Source organism: Filicampus tigris, chromosome 1 (assembly GCF_054856515.1).
Source record: "Filicampus tigris isolate MCC_2025a chromosome 1, RoL_Ftig_1.0, whole genome shotgun sequence".
NCBI lineage: Eukaryota > Metazoa > Chordata > Actinopteri > Syngnathiformes > Syngnathidae > Filicampus > Filicampus tigris.
The window spans coordinates 10,099,705-10,127,592 of record NC_141217.1 but is presented as its reverse complement, the minus strand read 5'-3'; the positions used below and the strand labels follow the sequence as shown (position 1 = coordinate 10,127,592).

Sequence of the window (27,888 nt, the reverse complement as noted above, 5' to 3'; positions counted from 1 at the left end):
TAAATGTAATTTGCCAAAACCTTCCAAATCCAGAGGTTTAATAAATTAAAGAAGCCAATGTCATTGGTCTGGATTTTTAAATTTTTTTTATTATTAATTGATGATTTAAGAGAGACTCACCTGCCAGCCATCACCTAAAATTTACTTCCGCATTAATTTCTGAATAGCTCAAAGATGAGCAGATGCTCATCGACTCTGTCGTGTTTGGGAAGTCATTATGTGTGCTGTGGGAAATTATCAAATTTAATTTGTCAGAATTATTCATTTACTACAAATAATGTATGTTTGTAGCCTGAAATGATCAAATTTCAAGAAATGTGATTTACTGAAAGAATCATCACCTTCAAAGTACGTCTGATTGTTTTTTATTTATCTTAGTATGATGCTGACCAATTGGTTGTTCGATGGAGCAACATTTTATTTATTGATGTGATATGATTAAATTATCTCTAAACGTGTAATAAGATTTCTTAATCTGAACAGACTCAACCTGTGAACAGCATCAGTGCATTTACATTATTACTTCCTTCTGTGAGTCTTGGTCTAAAAATTCAGGCCTTTTGTTTTCATTTGATTTCAAGTAACACTGGTTCCCTCATAGAAACTGTAGTTCAAAAGACGTCTGATTTTAAGGCAGAAGCATTGTCTAATGACTACACAGCTGATGTCGTTGAGGTCAGAAAGAAGAAGTAAGATATTGTACACAGGTAAGATAGAGGTAAGAGGGGAAGAATGCAAAGCGGGAGTAATTACTGGACTAAATTTGATAGAAGAAATCACGGGCAGCAAAATACAAGCGAGTCACATCCTGCTTTGCTTTCACATATACAGCCATTTCACCCTTCATTAAACACAGTGTTATACCCTTGTGGATTTATGCGCAGCTCACTAACTCGGCTGTGCATCTCTCCTTATCAGGACAGTGACCCAATGCAGCATGCCTGTATTGCAGACACTGCAACCGTTGATGTCATTTTGCAAAACTCGTCCATTTCGCACACAAATAACCTGGGTAGATTAGGAAAATCAAGATGGCGAGACAATCGGCAATATTATTCAATCCAGCAACTCGTAACAGTAAAATAGTGCCTCTATTAAAAAAAAAAAAAAAAATTAAGTGATTGTTGTCATCTGGATCAAGAATCTTTGTATTTGCCCAGGGTTAAGGCTGTACCAGATGGTAAGAGAAACTGTTATATCATCCATCTGGCAGAGGATTACAAATGTTCTTAACTTGTGCAAATGAGCTGCACATCCATGGGATTGGATTTACAGATATATTATTGGGTAAGGCAAATCTAAGACATTGATAGTGTCATAAGTGAGTCGCATAACACAAAGACATTGTTAAAGTGGATGTAGTGTTGTTTTTAGAAATAATTTCCCTCTTGTGTTTTCAAGAAACCATCCTTGATTATATTATCAGTGACGAACGAAAAATCCAAGCCCTGGCTTGATTGCGGGGGAGCTTTGCCTTTGTCTAACACAACATGTAGCCGATGGAGTCGTCAGCCTCGAGGTGTTTGAAAAAGCATATTGCCCTATTCGGACTCACAGTCTGTTACAAATGACCCGGGACTGACTCTCATAACAGGCTGCTGCAGTGTGAGTTATTTCCTTGGCCGGAGACATGCTCAATCACACAACACACTTAATGAAGTTAAACCAAGACCAATACATATGATGTATGACATATCAACACTGAAACTTGTCCCCATCTGTTGAAAAGGCAGTGAGTCCCAGCTCTGGCCCAGGAGATGGATGAGAACCATCACAATGAAATGCAGTTCAGGTCATGTCTGAAAATTGACAGGATGTATGACTATAACAGACAACCCGAAAGAACATCAGCTCACCAATCTGTACGATACACTGGAGACAGGTACGCACCAAACCTAGCCAAGATTGATACATGCGGTATCCCCAATGCGCCCAGAGATCGTCTGTGTATCTTTTACTGAATATAGCGGACAGAGGGACCGGCATCAGCATTCCGTCAAGGTGTGCCATCTATTAATCGATCTGAGGGCTGCCATTTGATATGGATGCCCATCAAGAGTGCAGGCCCCAAGCTCACCTTGCCATCAGAGATGCCTGCTCAGACCCTTATAAAATGTGACGGATGAGGCCTGTAAAGCAGCATCTATATGGGGTCTGTCAAGGCTGCGTCACACAATCACACAGGCTTCATCAAAAGAAACTCAAGTTAAGAAACACCAGACAGAGTGAAACAGTCAAGTGAAGCACGATATCACAAATGTGAATTATATAAACATGAAAATCTGATTTGTGTTTTCTCATTATTAACTCATTAACTTATTAACTGGAGGATGCCGTTATTGTGGGAAGATCACATCTGACATTTCCGAGAGAATCCCGCCGCGTCATTATATTTTCAGCAAAACGCTACATCTGTTCCAATGAAACTTTTACTCAGGCAAACGACAGCCCAAACTAAAACAATCTGAAGTTCACTTGAGGAGAGCCAAACTTTAACTATGTTAAATCAACACAAACTTAGCAAAAGCGACTTTTAGGATTGTTTGTCATGTTTGTCTCAAAAATATTTATTTAAAGTACAAGAAGGAAATATAATTGAGGGTTATTTGAAACGTCTTTTCTCGATTCATGAATTTGATGAAAGATACTGTATGTACTTCATCCAAACCCCTTTTAGCCTGAATTTGTGGCAAAAATCTCAGCGGAAAAATAGATTTCCAGTGCCTCTTCTGGCTGAGTTCTTGCCAAGCACACAGCTCAAAAAGGAACAGCGAGTCTGGAAAATGTTCTAGTTTGAATGTATCTCATTATGAACTTTTCAGATTATTTCCTTCTAAATTCTCATGAGGTTGTGTTGTTTGTCTCTTAATAACAGCAAGATGTTTTTGTTTCAGTTGTTTCTTACATAATGAAAAGAACAGTTTCCCCATATTAACTTACAGGCAATGTGAAGACTGGCCTCTCTGCTGACGATTGTGCCAAACGAGTTTGATGCCAGACACTGAAATACGCCAGCATCGTCTGCCTTACTCAGACGGGTAATGTGCAAGTTTCCTCCCACGAGGGAGTATCGTGACCCCGCTGTCGGCACGATGAAAGAATCATTCAGCCTCCACCTGTGAAAATAAGACGAGAGAGAGTGAAAAGAGTGAGTGAGTCATAATACAGAACGTTTTTAAAGAATGAAGAAACAATGTAACTGTGATTCTCTAATATTTGCATTGCTTCCCAATATGTCATTTATGAGAGATTTTAGCTTCAACAGCTTCTGACTCCTTTAAAAGCACTGAAACTTTGATCGAATTGGGTAACAAATGAAAATGATATACTTTCTTTGCATGGGTTATCATCAAAATTCCCATTCCTAGAACATCCTTGGATTGCTATCTATCATTAAAAAAATGCATGTTCATATATCAAAAACTATAAACGGGAAGGTGCACACAAACAATCCAACGAACAAAACCGCGCCATTGAAAATGTCTCCATGGCAAAAATAATAGCACATTTTCATTCCTGATGCGGGCATCAAGCAAAATGCATTCACCTGAAATGACCAACAAAACATCTTACAAAAGATTGTTCTGGCGTATTTAGGCTTTTAGCGAGACGCCTTCATTCAAAATGAAAAGCTCTAACCTTGTCGGACGTTTCATGTTCTTTCATGTTCTTGTTCACATGCCCTTCCACCACAATGCTGGCTTTTCGAGGGCAGCAAACGCATGCGGGGTATGCGTGTATGTGTGATCGGCTGCTTAAAGTGGGAAAGTTAATGTTAATTGACTATTTTTTAGGTCTAAAAACAACCCTTAGCGATGACTTTAAGTGATTGCACTGTAAAATAAGGTTGGACTTTTTGTTGTCAAATGTCATGCAATTTAAACATGCGTACGTATTAACCCACTATGTTTAGCAAAATTCTTATTCAAATGTATTCATTACAATACCCCTTGAAAGAGTCCAACTCATTGCGGGAAAAAAGCTTTTTATTCCGAATTACAAAGAACGGAAGAGAAGAAAGTGAAACAGTAAGCCTCAATACAATGCCATGATTACTGTCTTGATTAGCTCTCAAAGACAGAGGTTTCTATTTTTGACTCTCCCTCTATTTTCCAAGTGAAATGGTTTTTGACAAAGAGCCGTGGGCAGGACTGAAAAACGGCAGACGTAAACAGACGTGTGCAGGAGACCAGTACTCAACAGCAGATTAGATGATTGGATTTAGTGATTTGATGTTGCAGCTGGAGCACCTCCACATGAGACAAATCATCAGGTGGTGGCGACGATTTGAGGAAAGCCAAGGCTCTATATGCAGTGGATATAAAAAGTCTACAGGCTACTGTTCAAGTGCCAGCTTTTTGTGATATATAAAATGAGGTCAAGATAAACCATTTCAGAACTTTTTTTTTCACAATCAAATTAACCTGTAACATGTACAACTCCATTAAAAATTGGAATCTTTACCAAAGTAACATCATAAGACGTAAAAATAAACAACTGAGATAATGTGTTCGACATATACCCTCTTATAACTGTGCATGCAGCTACATTAAGAATTAACCAAGCGCATTCAAATGTATGTTAAATGGAAGTTAGCAAGCACATGCCAGCATTTCAAATACATCTGATTGAGCCCAAATAAACTCCAGCTGTACTAGTAGGCCTTTCCTGATTTTATTTGTATTTATTTAGCCTTTTAGCAGACGTCCGAAGGTTTTGTGCTAATGCTAACTTTTATTTGGGCTCATGAAATTCCCTCCACTTTGACTAAGCCCTCATTTCCAGCTGAAGAAAAAATGTCCCAAGCAGGATGCAGCCACCCGCATGCTTCGCTGTAATTACTTAGATTTTTGAATAATGCCCAAAAAGCTCAAACTTGTTTTCACATTCTTTACAGAAGACATTTTGTGAAATGTGTGAAATCTCAAGTGTGTTTTTTTTCTTCGTGTGGTAAGACTTCTGTCTTGCCACCCTACCGCACAGCCCAGGCATATGAAGACAACATGGGGGATGTTGTCACGTTCTCAACAAACCAATGCTTGCCAGAAATTCCTGAAGCTCCCTCAAAGTTGCAGCAGCCTCATACCAATCTCCCTGAGCCATTTTCTTCTCATCTTTTATCCAATTTTAGAGGAATGTCCAGTTTTTAGTAATGTCACTGTTGTACCATATTTTCTCTACTTCATTTGGATTCTCCACAGTGTCCTATAATATATTTCATGCCCTGGAAATTATTCATACCCTTTTACCGACTGATACCTTTGAATAATGAGATTGGTCTGATTCTGTGGAAGCTCGGCGCTCACCATGGCCTGTGCTGTAAGATGTGACTACAAAAATGTCAGGAAAAAATAAAACAACTGAAATTAATGTGGTGTTGATAAGAGGCACTTTAAATGATGGCATGTGTGATGATAAAGGTGACTGCCATTTAATATACGTTTGAATGTGATTGGTTAATTGTCATCCCCAGTTATAAGAGGCTGTGCAGTCGGGTGCAACCACATTGTTTTTTTTTTTGTCAGTTGTGTTATACAGGTTATAGGGCACATTGATGGTGGAAAACTGTTCTAAAATAATTTATCTTGGTCTATTTTTTAATATGATAAAAACCTGTCATTTTTAACAGGGTTGTTTAGACTTTTTACATCCACTGTAGCAGTCTTCATTGGGTAGGTTTAGACAAATTAATTTGTCCTTAGTGCCCCTAAAAATAGACCTACCTACATTAGTTTTCCTCCTGGCAATCCACACAGGGACCCAAAACCTACAAAAAACAAAAGCCTTTTCCAACGCTCTCAATAGTGACCTTTAATAAGCGAAAAGCTGCCAAAGTCATGATAGCAATATGTTTTGTTCATTTAACCCTTAACAACCACTTGAATATCCATAAAAGTCACATCCATGAAAGGGAATCATTACAGCACATCAGTTTGTGAGCAATCTAAATGGAGTATATCAATTGCCACCTGGCACTTGCTGTAATTAAAGATAAATCTAATGTGACAGTAGAGCTGTGCATGTTCTTTTGGCACAAAAAAAAAAAATCAGACTGTAGTTCTATCGAGGATGAGTTTGAGTTTGACTGTCCACACAGAAATAGTAAATAAACTGTTCATTTGATAAACGTAATGAGATTTTCTACAATCGCTTCAATTAAACATAACAACCAGCATGCAGAAGCTATATTACTGGCTGAATAAGCTGTTGTAAAGGGGGATTGTTTCAACCTATTAAACATTAAAAGCTTGCCGATTTGCATTTAACTACAATGTGCACTGTGAATGCTATGTGGTCCCAAAGGATGGATTGTGGGCTTGACACAAAATAAAAACCTATTTTGGTTTGTTTTCATTTGTCATCATTTCTAGTAAGAGAGGTAGTGGGCATTGATTGGTCCTGGAAAAAAAATGCTGAGACTGAAGACCGCAGGGTGAAATTGAACAGCAAAACTCAGATGTTTGGCTGGTTGCAGGATTTTTGACACGCAATTTCTTGTATCTGAAACGTTTGACACAACATCTGTCTTACAGTCAAGGTCTGATGGAGGATTCTGTCGAGTCTCTTGGTCTTTTCAGAGAGACAACAATAAATTAAGGATAATACATTAGATCTGTGTCCACATGTCAATGCAAGTGTTATATTGATCAATAACCTTGATAAATTAATTTCTGATTCTCTTTTTCTTGTATTAATTGTGTGTGTGCGGGGGTTGTGTGTGTGTGGGGGTGTGTGTGTGTGTGTGTGTGTGACGGGGGTTTGTGTGTGTGTGTGTGTGTGTGTGTGTGTGTGTTGGGCATAGATCAGAAAAAATGTCCAAAAGTACTAGGAGTGTAACAAACTGTTTGAATCGTAAAATAATTTTTGATTTAAAAGATGCAAGTGCATCAAATCACACCAAATCAAATCGTTCCACTTTAAAATATAGTATATCAAGATACTTATCAAGTCGATTTTTATTGGAGATATCTTTGAAACAAATGCCTCATTTACATTAACCTACTGAAAAGTTAATTAATCTTGTAAAATGACCACAAACTCATCGCATCATACCCATCAAACTAAACCATACCATATTGAATCAAATCGTAATCCCACTGAATCGAACCAAATACAATCGTTCCACTTCAAAATAAGCCATACTTGAATCATATCACACCCCATATGTGGCTTTAACACATGCCTGAGTTTATTATTATTTCCTGATTCAATGAAAAATGTAAAAAAAAGTGCCAGTGCAAGAAAAGTACTATTTGGAATTTAAAGAAAATCAAGTTGTAATTACCATCCTCTATTCTGGTACAAAGACGTCGACATCATAATTGCTAGCGGTGCAACGGATCATCTTTGATCCGGTATCCATACAGATCACACGTCACGGATTGGGCCGCACATGGCCCAGGGATTTGTTGGTGAAAAAAAATTGTGCGTGTTCATGTGAAGACAACATGATCAGTCCACATTCACTACAATAGCCGCAGAAGAACTTGAAAATCCTTGTTGACCATGTTAAGTCGCATGTATGGGAGCATTTTGGCAACTAGGGCGAAATGAGTCCATGAGTAATACGGGTACCTCCAAAAAAATATTTTTTTTTCTGCCGGTAACAGTTACAGGAAGTCCTTGAATTAGGACATATGCGACCTATGACAGTTTGACTTTACGAGGCCCGCACCTCTTCTGCCATTTTGGACCCAGCATCATAATGACTATGTTTACATGCAGTCAATATTCAAGTTAAGGTCAAAATTCAGATTTCTGAAACATTCTGAATAACTCGTTTACATGATTGAGCGGACAGAGTGGCTCCGGCATTTGAATAACCCACTGTGTACGGTGATGCTCGGGCATTGTGGACATCATTTCCGCTTGTTACTTTCAACTGTCAATAAAACAGTTGATATATTCACTCACCACAGGAATGAAGCAGCCGGTTTCCTCTTCACTCCAAAAGTGTGCTTTTGTGCTGACTCACTGTGATGTTTTTTACCTCTGCTTGTGTATTTCTGGTGGGTTGCACGCCAAACACACGAATACAAGCACTTCCTGTACTATAAAGACCAAGATTCCTTGCGGTTGAGCATGCGCAGAGTGTCCTCTGCAATTGGGTTATCCAGTTGTGTCTGTGTTTGTGCGCCGGGAGTATCTTTGCCTTTTTTGCCTTCCCCTCCTTCTTCTCTATCCGCCTCTTAGCAGTAATGGTAAGTACAGCATCTTGTTTTTTATTTTAATGTATTTTAGTTTTTTTGTTTTTTATGCAAAGAACTTTGACGTAAATTTAGACTTTAACGGGTGAAATACGACTTACGTGAAAATTCCGGTTACATCGCCAGCATAGGAACGGAACTATTTCGTAAATCGAGGACTTCTTGTAATTTGATGTGTGCGCTGTCATCAGACATCCCAATGAAGCTGCAAACATTCTCAGAATGTAATACACTGCCAAGGCAAAGGCTAACTTCAAAATAAAAGCTAATGCAATAGCCTCAGCTGGCTTTTATTTGGAAATTGGCCCACGTGGTGGCATGACTTATGTGTTTGTCATTTAAAGAGACACTTTGATGAGCTTAACATTATAACTTATATAATAGGTTTGCATGTAAAAATGACATCCGTACTAAAGTGCCCCCCCCCCCAAGACCCTGTAGTGATTTAAGGGGTTTTTTTGCGATTAGATTTACGACAAATTGGCTTGCCCCCTTTTGAAGCTCGGCTTGTTATTTTTTCGGCCTCAGCGGTCTACGTCACAGGAGGGGGGCAAGCGTGATAATATTCCTCGCTTTGTCAATTCTGTTGTCTAAAACGGCGTCGCCACCAAAATGCAAATGCACATTACTAGTCTACTTGTCCAATTCAACCTGTGAAAATATAAAAGTGTTCTGCACAATAGTTTGGATCTATTGACATCAAACATGAGCTCATCATGATCACCTCCACAAAATCAAAAATACTGTGGTGATTGCTTCTCCATTTAGACAAGCTGAAGCAGACAGGGGCATGAATGTGCACACGAACCCCAACTGGTTATATTTGGGACATTTAGCTACGCTAAACTCGTGTCAACTCTCAGAAGGCAGACAGCGGCTGGGAGCGGGCAGCAGGCAACCAACAGGCAAGCATTGATTTTTATCCCTCCCCGGCTAACAGTAGGATAACGGCACGGCTAATAGCAACAACTTGCTTCAGGCCGTTAAAACAAAAGGCGTTAGCACAACAACATTAGCTCCTTACAGTCCGTCCAGCCTGCGTCGATCTTCATGTCGCGGGGTTGTGTTTTATAAAATGTTTTACAAAATGAAGATTTTTTTTTTCTTTTTGTTGATCGGAAAAACGATCTGATTCATGACCCAGATCTGTGATCTGATCCGAACTGTGAGTTTTTTTTATCTGTTGCACCACTAGTCATTGTCTACACACATATATCTTAACTAGCGGTGTCAAAATAGTGTGTTAATTGCGATCAATTAATTATAGTCCCAGTTAAAGCGTTATGTTTTTTAATCGCGTTAATCAAGTTATTCATCTCTATGTAAATGTACGTTAGTTGTCTACTGGGAGGCGCCTACGTCTTTTTAACCTGCCTTTCCCTGAGCCGGAAATGCGGCATAGAACTCAGAGTGGCGGCGTGCACTGAGGCAGCGAGCTGGGTGGACGCTTGAGCTGCGGTGGTGATGGCAACACTGGAATTTGGCTTGGGACGGGAGCAAACCACCTTGCAGCCCTTGGAAAGCGGAGCGAGATCTGTTTTCATGTAAATGTGGACATTCAAATTATTGTGCATTTCATTCACCCATTTTCTTGACTGTTTTGTTGGGTACCAGGCGGCGGTTTGTTTATGTAATATATGTGCGTCAAGTGTGATGTAATTAGTCACTGTTTAACTTGTTTGTGCTGAAGGCCAATTGTGTTGTTTTCTATTTATAGTTTTCACAGTGTTTCGTGCTTGAGGCTACATTCTTCTACCAATATGAATGGAACAATCAAGCTTAAATCAGCAAAGAACAAATGGATCCGTTTGAAGCTCTCCGTCTCTGTTTACTCATTCCGTGGGACTGCAACACTATAAATTTACTGTTTCTGTATGGGATGATGAGATCCATATTGGTGTGTGGGGCTTGTGTTTGAGTTGTTGAGGGTGTAAAACAATGGTCAGTCAGTGACAGTCACACCCTGAAGTGGACACTGATTGGCTGTCATTGTGTTTGGCATAATCTGATAGGCACCTAATGTAGGTGTGAGGGCAAGTTCAGGAGCAGAGAGAAGATGTGAAAATGGAGGAGCATGTGAGAGTTGGCCGTCCGATGAATGGTAAATAATTTTTTTTTAAAAATGCCCTGACAGGACTATTGATAAAGGTAGAGTGATATGCCTTCTTTGTAAGAAGGACTTTGCTTTCCAAAGGAGCAGCTCAAATTTACCACATAAATGCAGAGCAACCAACCGCCATTAATGCCACAGTTAATAATGGCAACGAAGACGCTAATGTAGCGAGCCATTGCAAAGCTCTTTGGCAAACTAAACTCGAGAACAGCCCGCATATGAGCAAGTCTGCGACCGATGGGCTGACGAATGTTCTTGTCAAGTGAATACCGATGAACTGCAGGCCGATCAACATAGTTGCGGACAAGGGATTAAGTGAGGTGGTGCAAACAGCGTCCAATGAGTAGGGGTGTAACTGTATGCGTGGGTGTATTAATATGTTGCAGGTAGCATGTCTAACATAACACACTTAAAACGGCATCATCTGACTGTGAATGTTTCTTCCAGGAGGAAGAAAGCAGTCTTTTTAGCCAAAAACTTAAATAGTGGGATGTATCATATCCTGTTGAACATTCAGAGATTTCAATGCCTAGAAAGTGTATATCATTTTATAAAGACTTTTTAAAGTTACTTTTTTTTTTCATCACAAAAACTATATACATGTACTGTAAAGACAACTTGTCTTAAACTTGAATACTTAGATGTGTCATAGGCTGTTGCTGCTGAGTGTTCAAAGATTTCAGTGTCTTAATAGTTTACAAAATTAAGAGATCTTTATTGTCACCGTATTTTTTATTCTGGTGTAATTTCTTAGAATATCACCTGAATGGTTTGCTTTTATTTATTTATTTTGATATAAAATGTACCGTTCACTTGTAATTTTTTCAAAATAAACATATTCAAATAAAAATAAAAATAAAATTTTTGTACCGGAAATATTCCGAACTGAAGTTTCCAAGAAACCGAACTGAACCGAAATGTGATTTAGCGTACCGTTACACCCCTACCAATGACCCATAATACAAACCACCGTGCAGGACTGCAGTGACTAAAATCAGCAGGACGGTGAAAAGAAAAGCAAACTTGATGTTCTGGTGGTGGCTTCGGACAAATATATTGCTATAACCAGAGATAACTGGACCTCAACTCAAAACCATGGTTATTTGTGGGTGACTGGACACTATTGATGGTGAGTGGAACTTCAACTAATTTTGCAATGATCGTCGTGAAAACAGAAACCAGGGACTTGGCTGATAAATAAACTGAACACTTTCTTTAGGTGGCAAATGACTGGGTAATTGAACACAAGATATCCACCGATATACAGTACATACATACTGTATATACATACATACATACGGGGATTTGGGTGGTTTTCTCTGCAAGTTTTAAGTGAGATTAAAAATAAATAAATTAAACCAATTAATTACAGATCATAATTAATTAACGAATCATTTTTTTAAATCTCTTGGCAGCACTAATATTAACTATATATCACGTTCGACTGGCTCCACTGGTTTAAAGTTCGCAAGCGAGTTGTCTCTATCACTACCGTCACTTATTTCAGAGCTCCCGCGATCGTCTGCATCCGCCATTACTGCTCGAAAAAATTCCGGGACATCCTCCGAGGGCTCACGACACCGTCACGTGTATATTCTGATGCATTTCATTGGCTAAGAGACTGAGAATTGGATAAAAATAAGAAGATGACATATATGCTCTCCCGACTGTAAAGGTAGAAAGACGCAACAAGTGCTCTAGTGGTAGAAATGCGGTTATGGGTCCCGGCCTAAATGGGTTCAAATTCATTAGTTGGCTAATTTCCTATTCACATCCACTTACCGGCTGGGAATATCCTGAACGGATTGAATTGTTTACAACTGCTTAAATGTCACGCAAGATAGCATTTAGCTGCCAACACAACCACCGTCGGTCACCAGACTATGAAGCCCGCCAGGGGACATCAAGAGAATATTTAAAAGACTGTGTTATAATGCAATACTATTGTGTTTTGCAAAACGTTTGCGTTATAACACAATAAGTTTTCAGTTTTCATTGCGTTATTTGGCAATAAAAATAATTGCAAAAAAATGCTCTGTTATTTTAGGAGGCGAATCAAAGCTTTAAGCGTACGCCGGCGCTTACATGAGCATGAATGACGGCTTGGAGGGATTTTAACGCTCTGCAGATGTCCCAGACAAGGACATACATCGTATGCAAGGGGATAAGGTATGTACCAAATCTTAACAGTTAGTAAACAAAACAAAATTGCCATCCATTTTTTCCCTTGTCAGTGACATGGGTGTCTTGTGGCATAATCCATGTGTTGAACCACTAGATGGCACCTGTACAATGGTACTGCAGCGAACCCACATTAAAAAGAAAAAAAAAAGGACTCCAGTATTGTGCAGGCAGTTAAAGGCATTTTTTTTTTCATAATCGAGCAGCCCTAACACTGGGACACAAACATTTCACTCACCCGTCGTCACAATACATGCTACACACAACGCGTTTGTCCGGCCGCAGTAGAAGGCTCCTACAAGCCCACACGAGAATTTTTTTTTAAAGGTGGATCGAAGTTAGAAAGAAGAGTAATGCGGAAAGGGCCTTGCACGTGCAGGCCATGTTTGCTTCCGTAAGCTGACAACAGAATCCGTTCAGCCAGAAAACTGTGCTGCTGCGTGCCTTTTCTCTTTTACGCATATTGGAGAATATAGCCCTGAGTGCCCTACTTGACAGTGGTCAGGAGATCGGCATCTCTCTAGTAACCAAGCTCAATGTTCTTAATTTCGTTCTGCAGCAGGTCTTAAACACACAACCCTTTGGTCTACAGCAAAAGTCCTTTCAGAGTGGTTGCTACCACCCAGAACACTAAGCGATGCCTGTAGGCTTTACCTGTAGGAGGGCGGGGGATGGCCCTGGGCCTCGCAGCTAAACACCACCTCTCTCTGATTCTCTCCAGGCTGAAGGGGAAACACCACGCTGCCGGGTTGTTTGGTGAACACAGGCCTAAGCAAAAGTCTGTTACCTATTCGGAGACACAACAAAAATATATCAGTAGTGATGCCTCGAGTGAGCCTAAAAAAAGGATTTGTGCAAGCGAGCAGGTAGAGTAGAAGGAAGCAAATGGAAACTGATGCTGTACAAGAATAGGCAGAGTCACGCAGCAATCTATTACCATCAGTGTCCACATGGAACATAAGTTGACAGTATTTTTCTCATGAAGATGCATCTGTTAAAATGGAATTAACAATTTAAAACTACCACAAGGTTACATTGGTGCTTTTCCCCATTGTTAAATAGAGCTTTTCCAGAATGGTGGAAGCTTTTATTGCTGCACATGGGGGACTGCTACATATTTTTACTTTCTCACACTTTAATGTTGATTAAATTCAGGGGAAAAAAAGGAGTGTCATTTTTTCATGCAAAGTTCTCTTCATTCTAATTAGACAGGTGCAACAGTGAATACAATAGTCAACAAGGCTCATGGTAATTGCATCGCAAACAATAGTTGCTTGGGATAATTGTAAAGGGAATTCATTAGACTTTTTGAGAAAGCATTTGCAGTTATGTGATGGTACAGAAATGAGAGAGCCGTGTAGGTAAGACAACTTATTTGTATGAAAAGCAAGTTTCTCTTCAATCTCTGGAGCACTGAGAGTACAAGGCTTATCCACAAAAATAACTCTGAGAAGGTGGAGATGTTTGACAAGGGGCCTCGTGTTCTGATTGTTCACCTCCACAAGGAAAAGCCTCTGAGAAAGTTACATTAAAAGACTGCTCACTCTGATATGGATGTCTGTCAAAGCTATAGAGATGACGTCTTTTTTAAAACATATTCTCTATATTTCTAACTCTAACATGTTACTTAACTGAATCTTTAGGCCATAATAATGTGCTAAATAAATTGTGTACTTGAGTGGGTTATCTCTGGGTGCTCCGGCTTCCTCCCACATTCCAAAAATGTGCATGTTAGGTTGACCGAACACTCTAAATTACGCATGCTCTATGCGTGAATGTACAGTAAATGTGAATGGTTGTTTGTTTATCGGAGCCCTGTGATTGACTTGCTACTAGTCCGTAGTGTGTATCCAACCTGTTGCCCAAAGTCAGTCAGAATGGCCTCCAGCTCACTTGTGACTATAAATGTGGAAAAGTAGTATTGAACATTGATGGATACAAGATTAAACGGTTTCCTCCTTAATGTAATCAATAAAATGAATGCCAAAGCAGAGTGCGCTGCATTACCTATCATCGTCAATGGACAGCAATACACTGTAGCTATTTGGTCACACCACCAAGTGCCTGTGAAGACAGCTCTTAAATGGCCAGTCTGTTGAGAGGACCATTGCAACTTTGGGCATAATATTGAATAAAGTTCAGACAAATAAGAAGGAACTGAGTACTGTGACTACGGGTGAAGACTCTGTTTACACTGATGCAAACATTCTGAAACTCTCACGGGATGCAATAGGGTGATTCAGAAAAGCTACAGGCTTGTCTACCTGTATTCAATCTTTAAATATTTATCTGCTGCACACGGTTGATCAGTCTGAAATCAACAGGCCAAATACTTCTTTTTTTTTTTTTACCCATGAGAATTTCATTTTGGCAGGCATGTGCATTGTGGCAATACATCTGACAAGTAACCAGAGTTGACAGATTGTCCCCTACTTGAAGATGTAAGTCGGGGGTTAAGCCAGAATCACATGGCTAGACCCGCCATGAGCACCTCTGGGCTGAGAAAGCAAAATGATGAAAAATCACTCTATCTGGCGAGTGCAGTGATCCAAAGTTCTGACAGAAAGTTCCCCATACACTACAGCAGGACGAAGATGGAGGTCATTATGAAAGTGTTTTTTTTTTTTTTTTTATAAATAGGTCGCCTCCATTCTTATCTGTCACCTGCTGCCAGATTGTGATAATATGCAGTCATTTCATAAGGCTTCTCAAACAACGAAAAACTCAGCTTGCCACAGTAGGTGGAAGGAAGGAAGGTCGGCAAGCTGTTTTGGGGTCTGAAATACAAACTAATCTCAAATTCAATACTAGCTGACAGCAAATGAATACCTCAAGCTTACCTCAGCATGAATAAACAGGCACATGGGGAGTCAGCTGTGGGGGAGTTATCGGCCGTTTGAGAGGTCCCAAATCCATTCGTTTCAGCTCAAGGTTTTATGCATCAAATAAAAAAAATCCAATCTTACTTTTAAGAAGCATCTTTCCCCTGTGTCCAGCCCGATAACAAACACATTTGGGATCTCTCATTGAGGGACAAATATTATTTTAAGGATTAGGTTATTTCAAGCGATATACTGTATGTTCAAGCACATCTAATCAAAATACTTGGAATACTTGAGACAACTTTGTTTTAAGATCATAACATAAATTATCACTATAGGTAAAACAGGAAAAATATCAACATGCATAAGACAAGATTGAAGACTTTGCCTTTGGAGTATCGCCACCACTATATTGTCTGCAAAACGAGAAATTGGATCAATATTCATAGGCAACACCCAATTATGCCGCACTATGTTAGCGCAAATCAAAACTAGTACATATGAAATGCAATAATACCCATTTTATGAAGGGTTTCCAACAGTAGATTCATTGGGGAAACTTATCATTGATTAGGTTTAACTCTATGTGGGACTAGAAAATTGAAGCCATTTCTTGGTTGTTATTTCCACTGACTGCGTGTACATAAGCAGAGAAACATTCTGTTTCAGCAAGGACCATTCGTCATTGAATTAAAGCAATATAACTTGTTTTTATTCCCTCAACAATGGTGAGGAGGAGGAGGTTATTAGCTGTCAGATACAAGCTACTAGGGGCTACTTTATTAGAAATAGCAATCAAAGCGTTTAAACTTTTTTTTTAATCCACTATCATTATTTTCAGAACTTTGGTCAGTTTTGAACTCTTTTCTGGGTTACAAATTTGTCACTTTGATTTACATATCCCATTTTGACATGGAGATATATATGTACATATTTGTTTCATGGCTTAATTTAGCTGTTGTGGCTTTAAATCAGGTGTGCTTTGTAGTCTGAAAATTACATTAACACAGGTGATAGAGTGTTAGTTTAGCCACAGTTGATTGATTTGACAGTTGATTAGAGTTCACACAACTCATTCAGTACCAGACTTTTTCAGACCCATTGTGAAATGACATATAAAGATGTCATTGGGATAGAATGAGTTAAGGCAAAATAGAGTGCACTCTTTGGGTGTAACCAGCAGAGGTGGTGTTGATTGAGTGTCCACTAGATGCAACTTAAAGAATAACGAGACATCATCTAGGTTGAAAGTTGAGCTAAATTCTTGTTATAAATTCGGATCAATATCACACTGGCATGGAAACAGAGGTTCACGAGTTTAGAAAATGTACTTGGTTGTTAACTCATTCACTGCCAGATATTTTTAGACCGTCTTTGACCCTAACGTTTGAAAAAAAAAATAGAAAAAATAAATAAATATGTTCCTGAGATTGAATGGCTGGACTGTGAAAAGACAAGTAAATTCATCAATGGCAGCAAATGAGTTAATTGTCCCTCTTGTGATCAAGGTTATTTGGTCAAATGCCCACGCCATCCCTAGTTGGTGCAGGATTGTCTTTTTTGGAGGGTTCAGTGTATTGAGAGAGGGATGAGATAGCAGTGTGATTTCACAAAGTAAGGAATACACTGCAATTGACTGTCATTTTCCTCTAAATCATTGTGATAATATTGTTGTAGCATTTTTCACTTGATGACTGGTCAGGAAGGGCCAAGCTGTGCAAGTTAGCCCTCACTGTACGGGTCAAAATGCATCTTTCAACCTACTCCAAGCCCACCTCCCTGCTCCTTGACACACACAAACACACATCCAGAAAGCACGCCTGGGGGGAAAGAATGGGGAGGGATCTGGTTAACTCCCGATGAACTTTCGATGGGAACAACTTCCTCCTGGCTCATCTGCTCGCCCACATAGCCGGCTGCCTGGTGGATAACCTCCCTCGAAACAGATACCTGCCATTATGACATTGTGCTTTTTCTACTCAGTATTGTGCTCATACATTCTAAAATACTATTCATGTATTTCTTAGAACACCAAGGCTTTGAGGGGTTATAATATATTCTGCTATCAGCAGGCTTTCGCCATGGCCAACTGCCCAACCTTCTCTCATATACTGTAGCAACAGAAACCACATCAATCATAGTCACATGTCTTTTGTCATTAGTAATAAGAGAATTATTTTTTCCCTTTGAAATTTCCTTAAAGTTGAATCAGGATAAAACGTGAATGACTGCTCCAAATATTTCCTTACAAAACCATCATAAGCACTTTTGGAATGACCAAGTCGATGTATGCAAATTAAATGTGTGAATTTGTTTGCTGCAATGACTTAAACCTTTTTTGTGTAATTCGATCATAATATGCCATTACAAAAAAAGGCACAGGTTTTGATCATATACTGTATACAGTATAGTGAGTGTTTGCAAACAACAGCACCGCTTGGACATGAAAACGCTTTCAAAAGAAGTCATTTGCCTTTAACAAGAAAAATGAACTCTATAATTTACACTTCACAATACTGCTACTTGCGAATGGTACACAGCACTGTCATGAATAATCTCATTCAAACTATTTATCTGTTATCAAATCTCTTAACTCTTGTGTTAAGATTTTGGCTTTTAACCCATTAAGGACTAAAGTGCCTGTCTCAACAGCTCCCCAAAACATAAGGTCGCCTTTGGAATTACCCTTGAAAACCTGAAGTTCTCCCAGAAATTTAACTCAGCCCCTGTAGCAGGCAGAAACATAATTCCAAAAGAATTAAAGAGTTTAGACATGTGGCTTTCACACAGTCAGAATTTATTATCATTATCATTTACTGTTTCAATCGAAGATGTAAAAATAATGGGTCGGTGCAAGAGAAGCACTATTTTAATTTAGAAAAAAAAAAAAATCGAGTGGTAATTACCATCCTCTATTCTGTTACAAAGACGTCAATATCGTCATTGTCTACAAACCATATCATATCACGTTCGACTGGTTCCACTGGTTGTGCGCGTCGTCTATACAGCACTGCCGTTACTTATCAGAGCTCCCGGCGATCGACGGCGTCCGCCATTAGCCTACCTACAGCTCTAAAAAAATTCCACGCCATCCTCCGCGGTCTCGCGACACCGTCACGTCTATATATTGATGCATTAGATTGGCTAAGGGACGGAGAATTGGATTAAAAAAAGACACCGACGTAGTCGCTCTCCCGGCTTTAAAGGTAGAAAGACGCAACAGCGCTCCCGGCTCTAGTGGTAGAAACGCGGTTATGCGCTCCCGTCCTAAATGGGTTAACGTAATGCCAGAGGATCTATAATAAAGAGACGCAGATTTACAGAGCAGATTCTAATCCCTTACTGACTCACTGTTCCTTGAAAACACTTAACAACAAATCATTTGATGTGGATTGGATTTAAAGATACTCCGTGCTAATTGCCAAGATGGCGAATGAAGGTGTGGAAATGCAGCACAAAGAGACAAAGTGATGGAGTAAGAGACAGTGAATCTAATTATTTTACAGCCCAGCTGCTAGGGGGGAACGGCTAATCTGGAACAAGACAACATGAAAGATTAGTCATTCTTTAATATACCGTGCTCATGCTGCAAAGCCCTAATTTATCTTGCTCTCATCCTCAAACTCTGACATTAGGAGAACTCACATTTGACCCTGAACATTTTGTAGGAGACGCAAATTAGGTCTCTCATTAAAAGCGAGATCAGTGGAAGGGTTTCTGTACTACTAGCCATGCAATCACAATTAGGGTAATGATCGAAGTGCCTTTTAAAATGAACGACCACATGTTCAACTGCAAGATAGGGAGGATGTTTTTTTTAGATCGGGAAGTCTGGCTATTTTTCCCAGCAATGCCCCTAAACTGAAGTAAGCTTGAAGATGCCGGTGAAAAGACATTCAACTCATTCTCAAATTAGAGGATTTACTAGAAAGGCACCAGGTTCCACAAAACTTAGTTTCCTCTTACTTTGTACTTTCAAGTGCCACATATTCAGTAGTTTAAAGATCTGTTATGAATCTATAAATAACTATTCATAGTTAATTGCCTAACACACATAAAAATAGAAATTGGTCGGTCAGGGGGCTTACCTGCCAGGCAGTCCAGCGATGACAGCAGCAGTGCCAGTTTCCACAGCAACTCCATTTTTATGGCGTCTGGTCGATGCAAGCTTAAATCCAATCCTAAATGTTTGGAAATCTTTCTTTGTCCTTTTGTGCACTTACACTTGTCCCCTGTTAAAAAGATGAAAAGCAGGGGGAGAAGTTCATTCAAAACACAGATGGGACTAAAGACTGAGACTAAATTTCCTTAATTGCCTGTGAGGAAGATTAAGTAATCACTAATGTCAACAAAGTTACTTTTTCATATGACATGATTGCCTTGCAAAAAAAAAGAAAAAATTGCCTCGAATGAGTTGGCTCTAAATAGTATTTCTATCTGGCATGGGTATAACAATCGTAAGCCCTGATCGATTGTGTGGGATTGATTGTTCATACAACTGAGGCAAAATGTTCATTACTTTTTGCCTTGCACACTCCACTGTTATTTCAGTCTCAACTAGTTTGTGGTCTGAAGATGTTGGCTATGTGAAGTTACCTCCAAGCAGACATAAAGAGTGGCACATCTCTGATCAATATAGATTTACATAGCAATAGGACATTCTGTAGATACATTTGTGCAAAAATAAGTTTATCAATTATTAATTATTCCAATTCCGATTGTAAGAGGCTCTTAACGACTGTTTGGTAGAGTAATAGAATAATAGAATAGTGCCTATCTGAACTATTACTTTACCAAAGTTGCTCAAAATGACTTGACTTGTTTCTTTAAATTCTCTGACAATGCATTTCAAGATAAATAATATGACAATTAGTAGCTTAAGGCGCAAATAAAGCAGTGAGGTGTGAAAAATGAACCAAAAAAATATTTGTCCAGGCAAAGACTAGAAAGGCAGACTCAAGGCTCAAGTGTGCTTAACGTTGCATCGCAGGGATCATGTCTGCAAAATAAAAATGAAAGGGATTTCAAGCTTGTGCTGAAACTTGCTGAGAAAAACAAAAAGGAGACTGGTTGTCAGACATGTAACGACGCACTGGACATCTCCTCAAATTCCTCCAAGATGCAGAGATTATACCTCTGCTACAAATCGCTGACAGCACACAACTATTCCCAGTTCCTTGGTACTCACATTTTTCTTGGGGACTAATTTCTGACGCCACCCGCATTAGGGTCTAAAAAAACAGTTGCCACGGTAATGAGACACATTCCTGCTATCGCTGATAACAGTTTTATTTATTTTTAGTCGAACACCCCCCAAACATGTTGACAGCTCCAGTATGATCATTTCTGATAAAGCAGCAGATTAAATATTTGTGTGTGACAGGCTGGTGATAAAGTGAAAAAAGATGAAATGACATGAGAAAATTAGCAAAACTGACTTTCGCCGCTACGTTGAAGTGAGTGATGGCACAGTTTTCGTTGACTGCACACAATCAGTGCAGAGAAATAACGAGAGAGGTGAAAACAATAACATTCTGTAAAGTCTATCAAGAAGCAAGCAGTGGGAAAAGAGATGACTGAAATATTACACTTTCAGAGTTATCTTTGAAAAGCAGAGGGGCATACTGATTGGAGGGTGAATACATCCACTGCATTCCTGACACATTCACGTATAATACACTCACTTCTGAGTCTACAAAACCATTAAAATGGCAACACGTTTACCCCATAAATCTCATTATGGAGATTAGCTTTGAGTGTCATTTTTGCTCCAACATATCCTGCGGTTATCACAATGCCATGTCATGAGTAAATGTTAGCTTTAAATAATAAAACATAGAGACTTTAAATCACCTTTTTATGCACTTGGATATTTTTGCAGTGCTTCTCCTTCGAGAGGGTATAATTGCAAGAGCTTGCTAAATACATATTCCATATATTGGAATAAAGAGAGAAGAACTTGAAATTCAACAGAACCTGCTACTGCAACCTCATCCATTTTCAATACAACTTCTCCTCATTAGGGTCGTGGAATAGAGCTGGAGCCAACCCCAGCGGACTTTGGCCTAGAGGCGGGTAACTCTTGTACATACAGTAATATACTTAGCTCCGTACATGTACTGGTCTGGACATGTTAATAATGTGACGTGCACGGTGGACACCTGCTATTCACAGGGGATAGGGAATGGGCCGGCCCGCAAATAGAGAAAATCTGCATTTTAATTGACGCCCAATGAATTGCATTGGAAAAAAAAAAAAATAAGAACTGATTTTTTTAACCCCCTCAAAAATCTTCAAAACGATATGCCTTCAATGTGCATTTTCCATGAAAAACTGGGGGGGTATAGCTGTAACAAAAGAAAAATCGAAACAACGTTGGGAAAAATGTTCTGTAAATATGCAAATGCATGGGAGCCGAACCATGAGTATAAAATTGTGTCGGCTGATCAGTCACCTTTGAAGGCACAAAGAGCAAATGTTTGAAAACGATTGAGATGTCCGATTCAACAGGCAGTCTCATCTACTCATCTTTAACAGCAACCTTTTTTTTTTTTTATCTCCATTACTCAGCAGGCTGTTGCCTCATACTACTTGCATACAACTAACTGATGTTAGTTGGTGGATAAAAGAAACCTTTTGACACCGAGATGTTGACTCGTAGCAGAAGACAGGTTACCTAGTGCAGTGAGAAACTACAGCAGTTGTTTAACATCATATTGTGATTTACCCTTCTGACTTGTTAGTGACAAGAGCAAGGATTTACTTAAATCTGAAATTGATTATTCGTGTAGTGTGTGTGTGGGGGGGTGCGTGTGCGTGGGGGTGTGCATGTGTGTGTGTTTGCCACATGAGATGCAAGTTAATAAGACAACTCAACATTCAAACTTGACTTTTCAAGTTTCACTCGCTTTCTTGTCTGACACATAGTAATGATTTTACAGTGGAATAGGATTCCTGCTGTGTGACTGCTCAGTAAATGCAAAGCAGTTTCTTTCATACACCGCAGGAACATAATTTTTGAAAAATTGATTGTAGAAATGCTCTAAAAGACCTTAATCATACATATAGAAAAAAAAGCACAGTTTTTAACCAGGATTGTGAAGGATTTACACTTGGAGGTTCTCTTTGACCTGGCGAATGCAATAGCAGTCTAGCAGGCTGCTATTATTAATGCTTAATTCGTATTTTTAAAAAAAAAAATATATATATATGTTTTTTTGTGTCAGCGTTCATATTGCATTATAAATGCGACCTCGGTCTTGTCTGCTGTATGAACACATGCATCGCCAAAGTGACCCGCATGCGCAGAAGAAGAGTCGACGTCACTCCCGACGTTGTGTTTGCGGAAGTAAATGTGGTCCAGCGTGTCGGGGCATTTCTACAGTGAAGCCATTAGGTAGGAGGTAGAAATTTATTTAATATCTCATTTCATGGAGACATCACAAATGATGACGTCATGTAATAACCATGCATGAAAAATGAATCGATCTGAACCGTGGCTGAATTACTACTATCACCATAAATGTCCACTCTATGCTTCACGTTTCAAGTGGGATTAAAGTCAAATATAAAGGCAATACTGTTACTCAAAACAACTTTGCAGATTCGATCCCCCTGCTGCCAGCACTTGTCTTCCGCCCGCCCGCGCGCAGCGCATTTTGAGCTCCGGACGACATCAATGTTGGTTATATGCGGCCTGGCCGTTCAGACCTGGGGTGCATTGCAAAAAATCGGATACATATCTGGTTTAGGACCACATATGAAAGCGACCCGGATCGAATTTTAGAAAATCTGAATTGAGCCGTTCAGACTGTATCAAAAATTCAGATACAGGTCGCATATGGGCAAAAAAATCCAATCTGGGTCGCATTTGCCTGCGGTGTGAAAATAGCCTAAATTTAAAGGGACTCAAAAGCAGAGCTGCGCATTTTACTAAAAATTTGCAGCCCGTTTATTGCCTTTCGATAACAGCCGGGGTACCCTTCCGCCGTCCGTTTATTCGGCCTTTTGTCCGGCCGCACCAAGTAGTAATTGTCTATAGGCCGGTCCGACTATCATTTTAACCAGGCATGCATTACCATTTCCGACTATCAAAAATGCTCCCCCAAAAAAGTACATTTAACACATCACAGGACCAGAGCGCATACATGCACGTGTGCAAGGGGAGATTTAAGAGTGGTAGGTTACGCAAACAGTGGCCGAGTCCCTGAGCTGAGTCTTGTAATGCTCAAGGAAACAGACTAGCATCTCTTCAACAAAACAGTTATAAATGTGTTTTGTTTGCAACGGGACTCAGGCCATGACCCTCCATTTCCCAAGTCCTTGGTTGGCCAAGTATGTTTTGCTTTTTCGTTGCTTTTTTTTTCCCCCTCTCTTCATACTTTATGATGGCCATAGACCAGAAATGGAACTAGATCTGCAGTGTAGCAAATAAGGTAAAATAAAAATGGTGGACACACATTTGTCATGACTGCTCAGTAAAATATGGCTAAAGTGACAGTATTTCATCTGTTATCTGAGTTTGGTTATGTGTTGTTTGCAAGATGAGCTGTGTTTGGTCGTTACCTGAGCCTTGAGCAACTGTGATGTCATGTTCACTCAGAGCAAGTGGCAAAATGGATGCCTTCTGAGATGGACAAAAACAAGTGGATTTTACTTCTCAATACATTTTCCACAAACATAATATTAATAAAAATACCCGTGTTTAGACTAGTGGAGCCAAGAATTCCGGGAGATTGCAGAACGGTCAGTCTATTTCAGAGTTGTTCGAACCAAACCAACCCCCCCCCCCCAATCACTTCTTCCCCATCACCCCCGATAATGATTACATTTCGGTCCGCATCCCCACCTCCCCTCCGTCGATTCCCGGGCCAAATTTTGGTTCTAGTAGGGCCGCACAAAATGTATTATTGTGAAGAAATGTTTTGAGTATACTTCCTTCTTGAAAACGTTAAATCTAACCCAGTGTTTCCCAACCTTTATTGGGCTAAGGCCATAATTTAAATTGAGAATCTCACAGCACACGACCAAATAAAAAAATGTTTTTGGAAAAAAAAAAAAAAAAGCTAAATTAATGAATAGAATAAAGCGGATGCTCAGGTTAATTGTGTATTATCTGCCATCTGAAAGAGCATTTTACTCTATATGGACAAACTACGTTATCTTTAATAAATAAATGATCATTTTCTGACACATTAAATGAAATTGTATATTTTCATGTAGCACACATGATGATCTTTCATGGGACAACTGGCCATGGCACACTGATTGGGAATACCTGCTCCAAAAACTGTTATATTTGAGTGACATTTATTCCATGTTCAAGAAAAGATAGTGTTGTTGTGCTATAGTAACAATATGTGGTTAAATAACAGGTATATTCATCACAATTGCAAGACACATTCTGTATCAGGAAGAACACCGATTTAAGTCCTTGTACTCGTACTCTGTCTCAATAAATGCGGTATTGGTGCTTCCTTAATAGATAACATGATATACTGCAATACTGATATTTTGTCCCTCCCATGAGAGGAGGCTACGATGTAAAAGTATTTTACTTGTCATTGGAATACATTCTTTCCAGTTGCTGAAAAGCCTCCAATTTCCAGAGACAAAAGCACTCAGGAGTTTGAGCATTGTCACAGTACTACCTCTTTTCCTCCTCTCATCTGACGGCAGCAGCTGGACCTGAAAAACTGCAAATTGTAGTTCAGTCAGACACTGATGCCAGTTCCTCTCCACTACAACTGATCACTCCGCTGCTATCAATGTTCGGGGCTCAAAAGTGTGTTAATAGAAAGGTGCTCCTCGTCCAGATGAAGATAAAAAATCCACACTGAAATACCGGGCCGTCGTACTGACACTCTCTTGGTCTAGCGCACACCCTCAAGCACTGAATCATGAATGAGACCCAGACACCCACTCGCTGCAGAAACGAGACAAGACTAGTAAAAATGGCACAAGATGCTGCATCTTTTATCACCTGAGCTGTGACTTCACTTGATCTGCAGACACCCGCTTGATCAGTGTTTTCCTCCATCCCACAGCTCGGAGTGCCTGCAGGTTATTTAAAATTCATTTTCTGCCCCCGCTCCCATTGAGATTGCTAGTAATCGTGAAATTTCCCTTCCTGACCCCACACACATGAATCAAAGCGCTACAGCAGCAGCTCCGTGACAGAATGGTCCAGATAGCGGCATCCTATCAGATTGTGTCTCGCAGTTGTGAGGTGCTGTGAAACTGAAAATGTCCAAAATTGACAGCACTTGAGCTCTATTTGTCTTGAATATTTGCCATCACCTCACAACACAGCAAGACTGCCAGGTAATGATATGCATGTAGTCTCACTGGCATTAGGTATACTGCACTTTCACAATCTTGTCAGATCCTACACCAGATCTATATCAGAATCAGCATCAGAAAATGTTGCCACTTAAAAGGAAATTGATGTTGCAGCAGGAGCACATAAAGGACAAAGTACACGATGACAATATCAAAATTGTGTAGACAGCTGAAGAAGATTTACAGATCATAGCACACTGCATCAGACCAGAACATATTTGGCCACCCACATGTTTTCAGTCAAAGTGGATTATTTTTTTTTCGAAGAAAATTCGGAACAAATAACAACATACTGTCGCAAATCCTCAGAAGAACACCATACACACAGCTAAGGATGGTGGTGACAGCATCATGCTTTGCTCTTGATTTTCTTCAGCTGGAACTGGTGTTTCAGTCAAGGCGCACAGTTCCAAACAGCAGCCAATTTTCCAACCTAAACCGAGTAGTAAATTGGTGTTGTGACCTGAAGAGGTCTCGGCAGAAGTTGTCCCTCTTTATTAGCTGAAGTGGTGAAAACATACCATGTTGATAGGAGCAGTGTGCCATATCATACCTTCTACGATATTTTATTTTAATTTTTTGGGGGGGGTGATTGAAATTTGAAGTATCGCAAAATTGACACTGAAGGGATGTGATGACGTTGTTCTCTACTGCATTACAACAATGTCGCAGAGCGAGAGCTGCACTGCAATGTCGACTTCATCTTTAAATAAGGATTTAGTGCCGAAATGGGAGCTACAACTGTCCTGTGGAGGTGGTTTGGCTTCACAAGGTCAGATAGAAAAATACAATTATTTTCCAATTAGGCAGTAAAACTGTTAACCGCTAAAGGTGGAGACACAAGGAATATGTTTTACAACTTAAAGCTTAAACCATGGCCGAATACGAGCAGGCTACGAAAACATCTTGCGTTGCTCTGAGTAAGAGTGCACAAATGGTTCACGCTTGAACATTGTTTAAAGAGATGACGCCAATTCAGACTGCAGAAAAAGAGGGTTTTAAAACTCCTAATGAAAAAATAAATTTAAAAAATCAACCGAAGATATGCAATCTCAAGGAGAAAATATTTTTCATCAACATATTTGCCTGCTATGTAAAAAGCATGCCGCAACAAATTGGCTGCTACCTTATCATCGGTGGACTTTTTTTGCCTCTACGACCGACGTGGTAGAGCCAAACCTCTGAACCTTATATCAGCCTGACAGTTCATTAAATAGGCAGCGACTGGACACTACATTACTCCTACCTTGAAACAAGCTACTTTCCAGAGGATCAGACAGGAGAATATATTGCAAGTGTTTTAAAGCAACGTGCCAATGAAAATACATTTTTCTTCATTGGTATATTCTAAATGTTAATAGTGCAAATATCGATTGCATCCGAATTTCTGAAAAAAAAAGTTTCAACTAATTAAATATAAAAATAATGTACGACGCCATATTGAACATTTTAGACCAGTTGACAATCTCTATGCTACATTAAAGTGCTGTTATACTGAACCGTTCATTTGGGACTTGTTTCCTTGTCTATTTTACCATAAAAATGGCAATTGGCGTCGTCAAGTACTGCCATGATTTAAATAGCAGTCATTCCCATGGAGATTTCATATTCTTCCTTAGAGAAACAAAAGAGGACATTTATTGAACGCCCATGTGTGTGTTCAACAATGTTCAATTAAGGTTGGTAACCTTGATCGATTGTCATCAAAATTTATGCACACATCCATAGGAATGTGTTAATCATTTTCAGAAAATATTAGAACGAAAGCCTTTTTTATTGTTTGTTTTTATAGACGGGAGCCGGCTCCCAACGTTGCCTTCTTATGACATGAATAAAATCAAAGATATTGTGACTTTCCTTCTAATATTTTCGGAATATGATGAGCACATTACTACACATGCTCATACCTTTTGGTGACAATCAATCAAGGTTTTTGTATATTAAATGATGGAGTTTTTTTCTCTCTAAGAGGCAATAGAAGAGACAACCTTCCAACATGAATAGAAAAAAAAATATTGCGACTTTCATTCTAATATTTTCATGACATTATTTGGGTGCGCATATATGTGTGCACAGAAATTTTGGTGAGAATTACAGTTTTCGGACGTAGAACTCTACCGCATTGCCAGCTATTGTCGCGGCAAGTGGCTTGTTTTTTTTGAAGGAAAACCATGAAATCTGACAGCCAAGAGTCAAGACTCAATGCTATCTAAACCATGCCAAT

The 27,888-nt window shown here is 39.4% G+C and overlaps 1 protein-coding gene across 2 annotated transcripts in view; it reads right to left on the bottom strand.

Annotated features, from left to right (window-relative positions):
* cntn3a.1 (contactin 3a, tandem duplicate 1) overlaps positions 1-27,888 on the bottom strand; it is a 111,146-nt gene that overhangs the window by 67,031 nt on the left and 16,227 nt on the right. For both annotated transcript variants that reach the window (XM_086051493.1, XM_086051502.1), the window contains exons 2-4: positions 19,412-19,555; positions 13,156-13,288; positions 2,941-3,116 (exon numbers count right to left, since the gene is read on the bottom strand). In XM_086051493.1, the coding sequence (XP_085907619.1) occupies positions 2,941-3,116; positions 13,156-13,288; positions 19,412-19,466 (364 nt within the window). In that variant the 5' untranslated portion in view covers positions 19,467-19,555. The remainder of the gene's footprint in view (positions 1-2,940; positions 3,117-13,155; positions 13,289-19,411; positions 19,556-27,888) is intronic.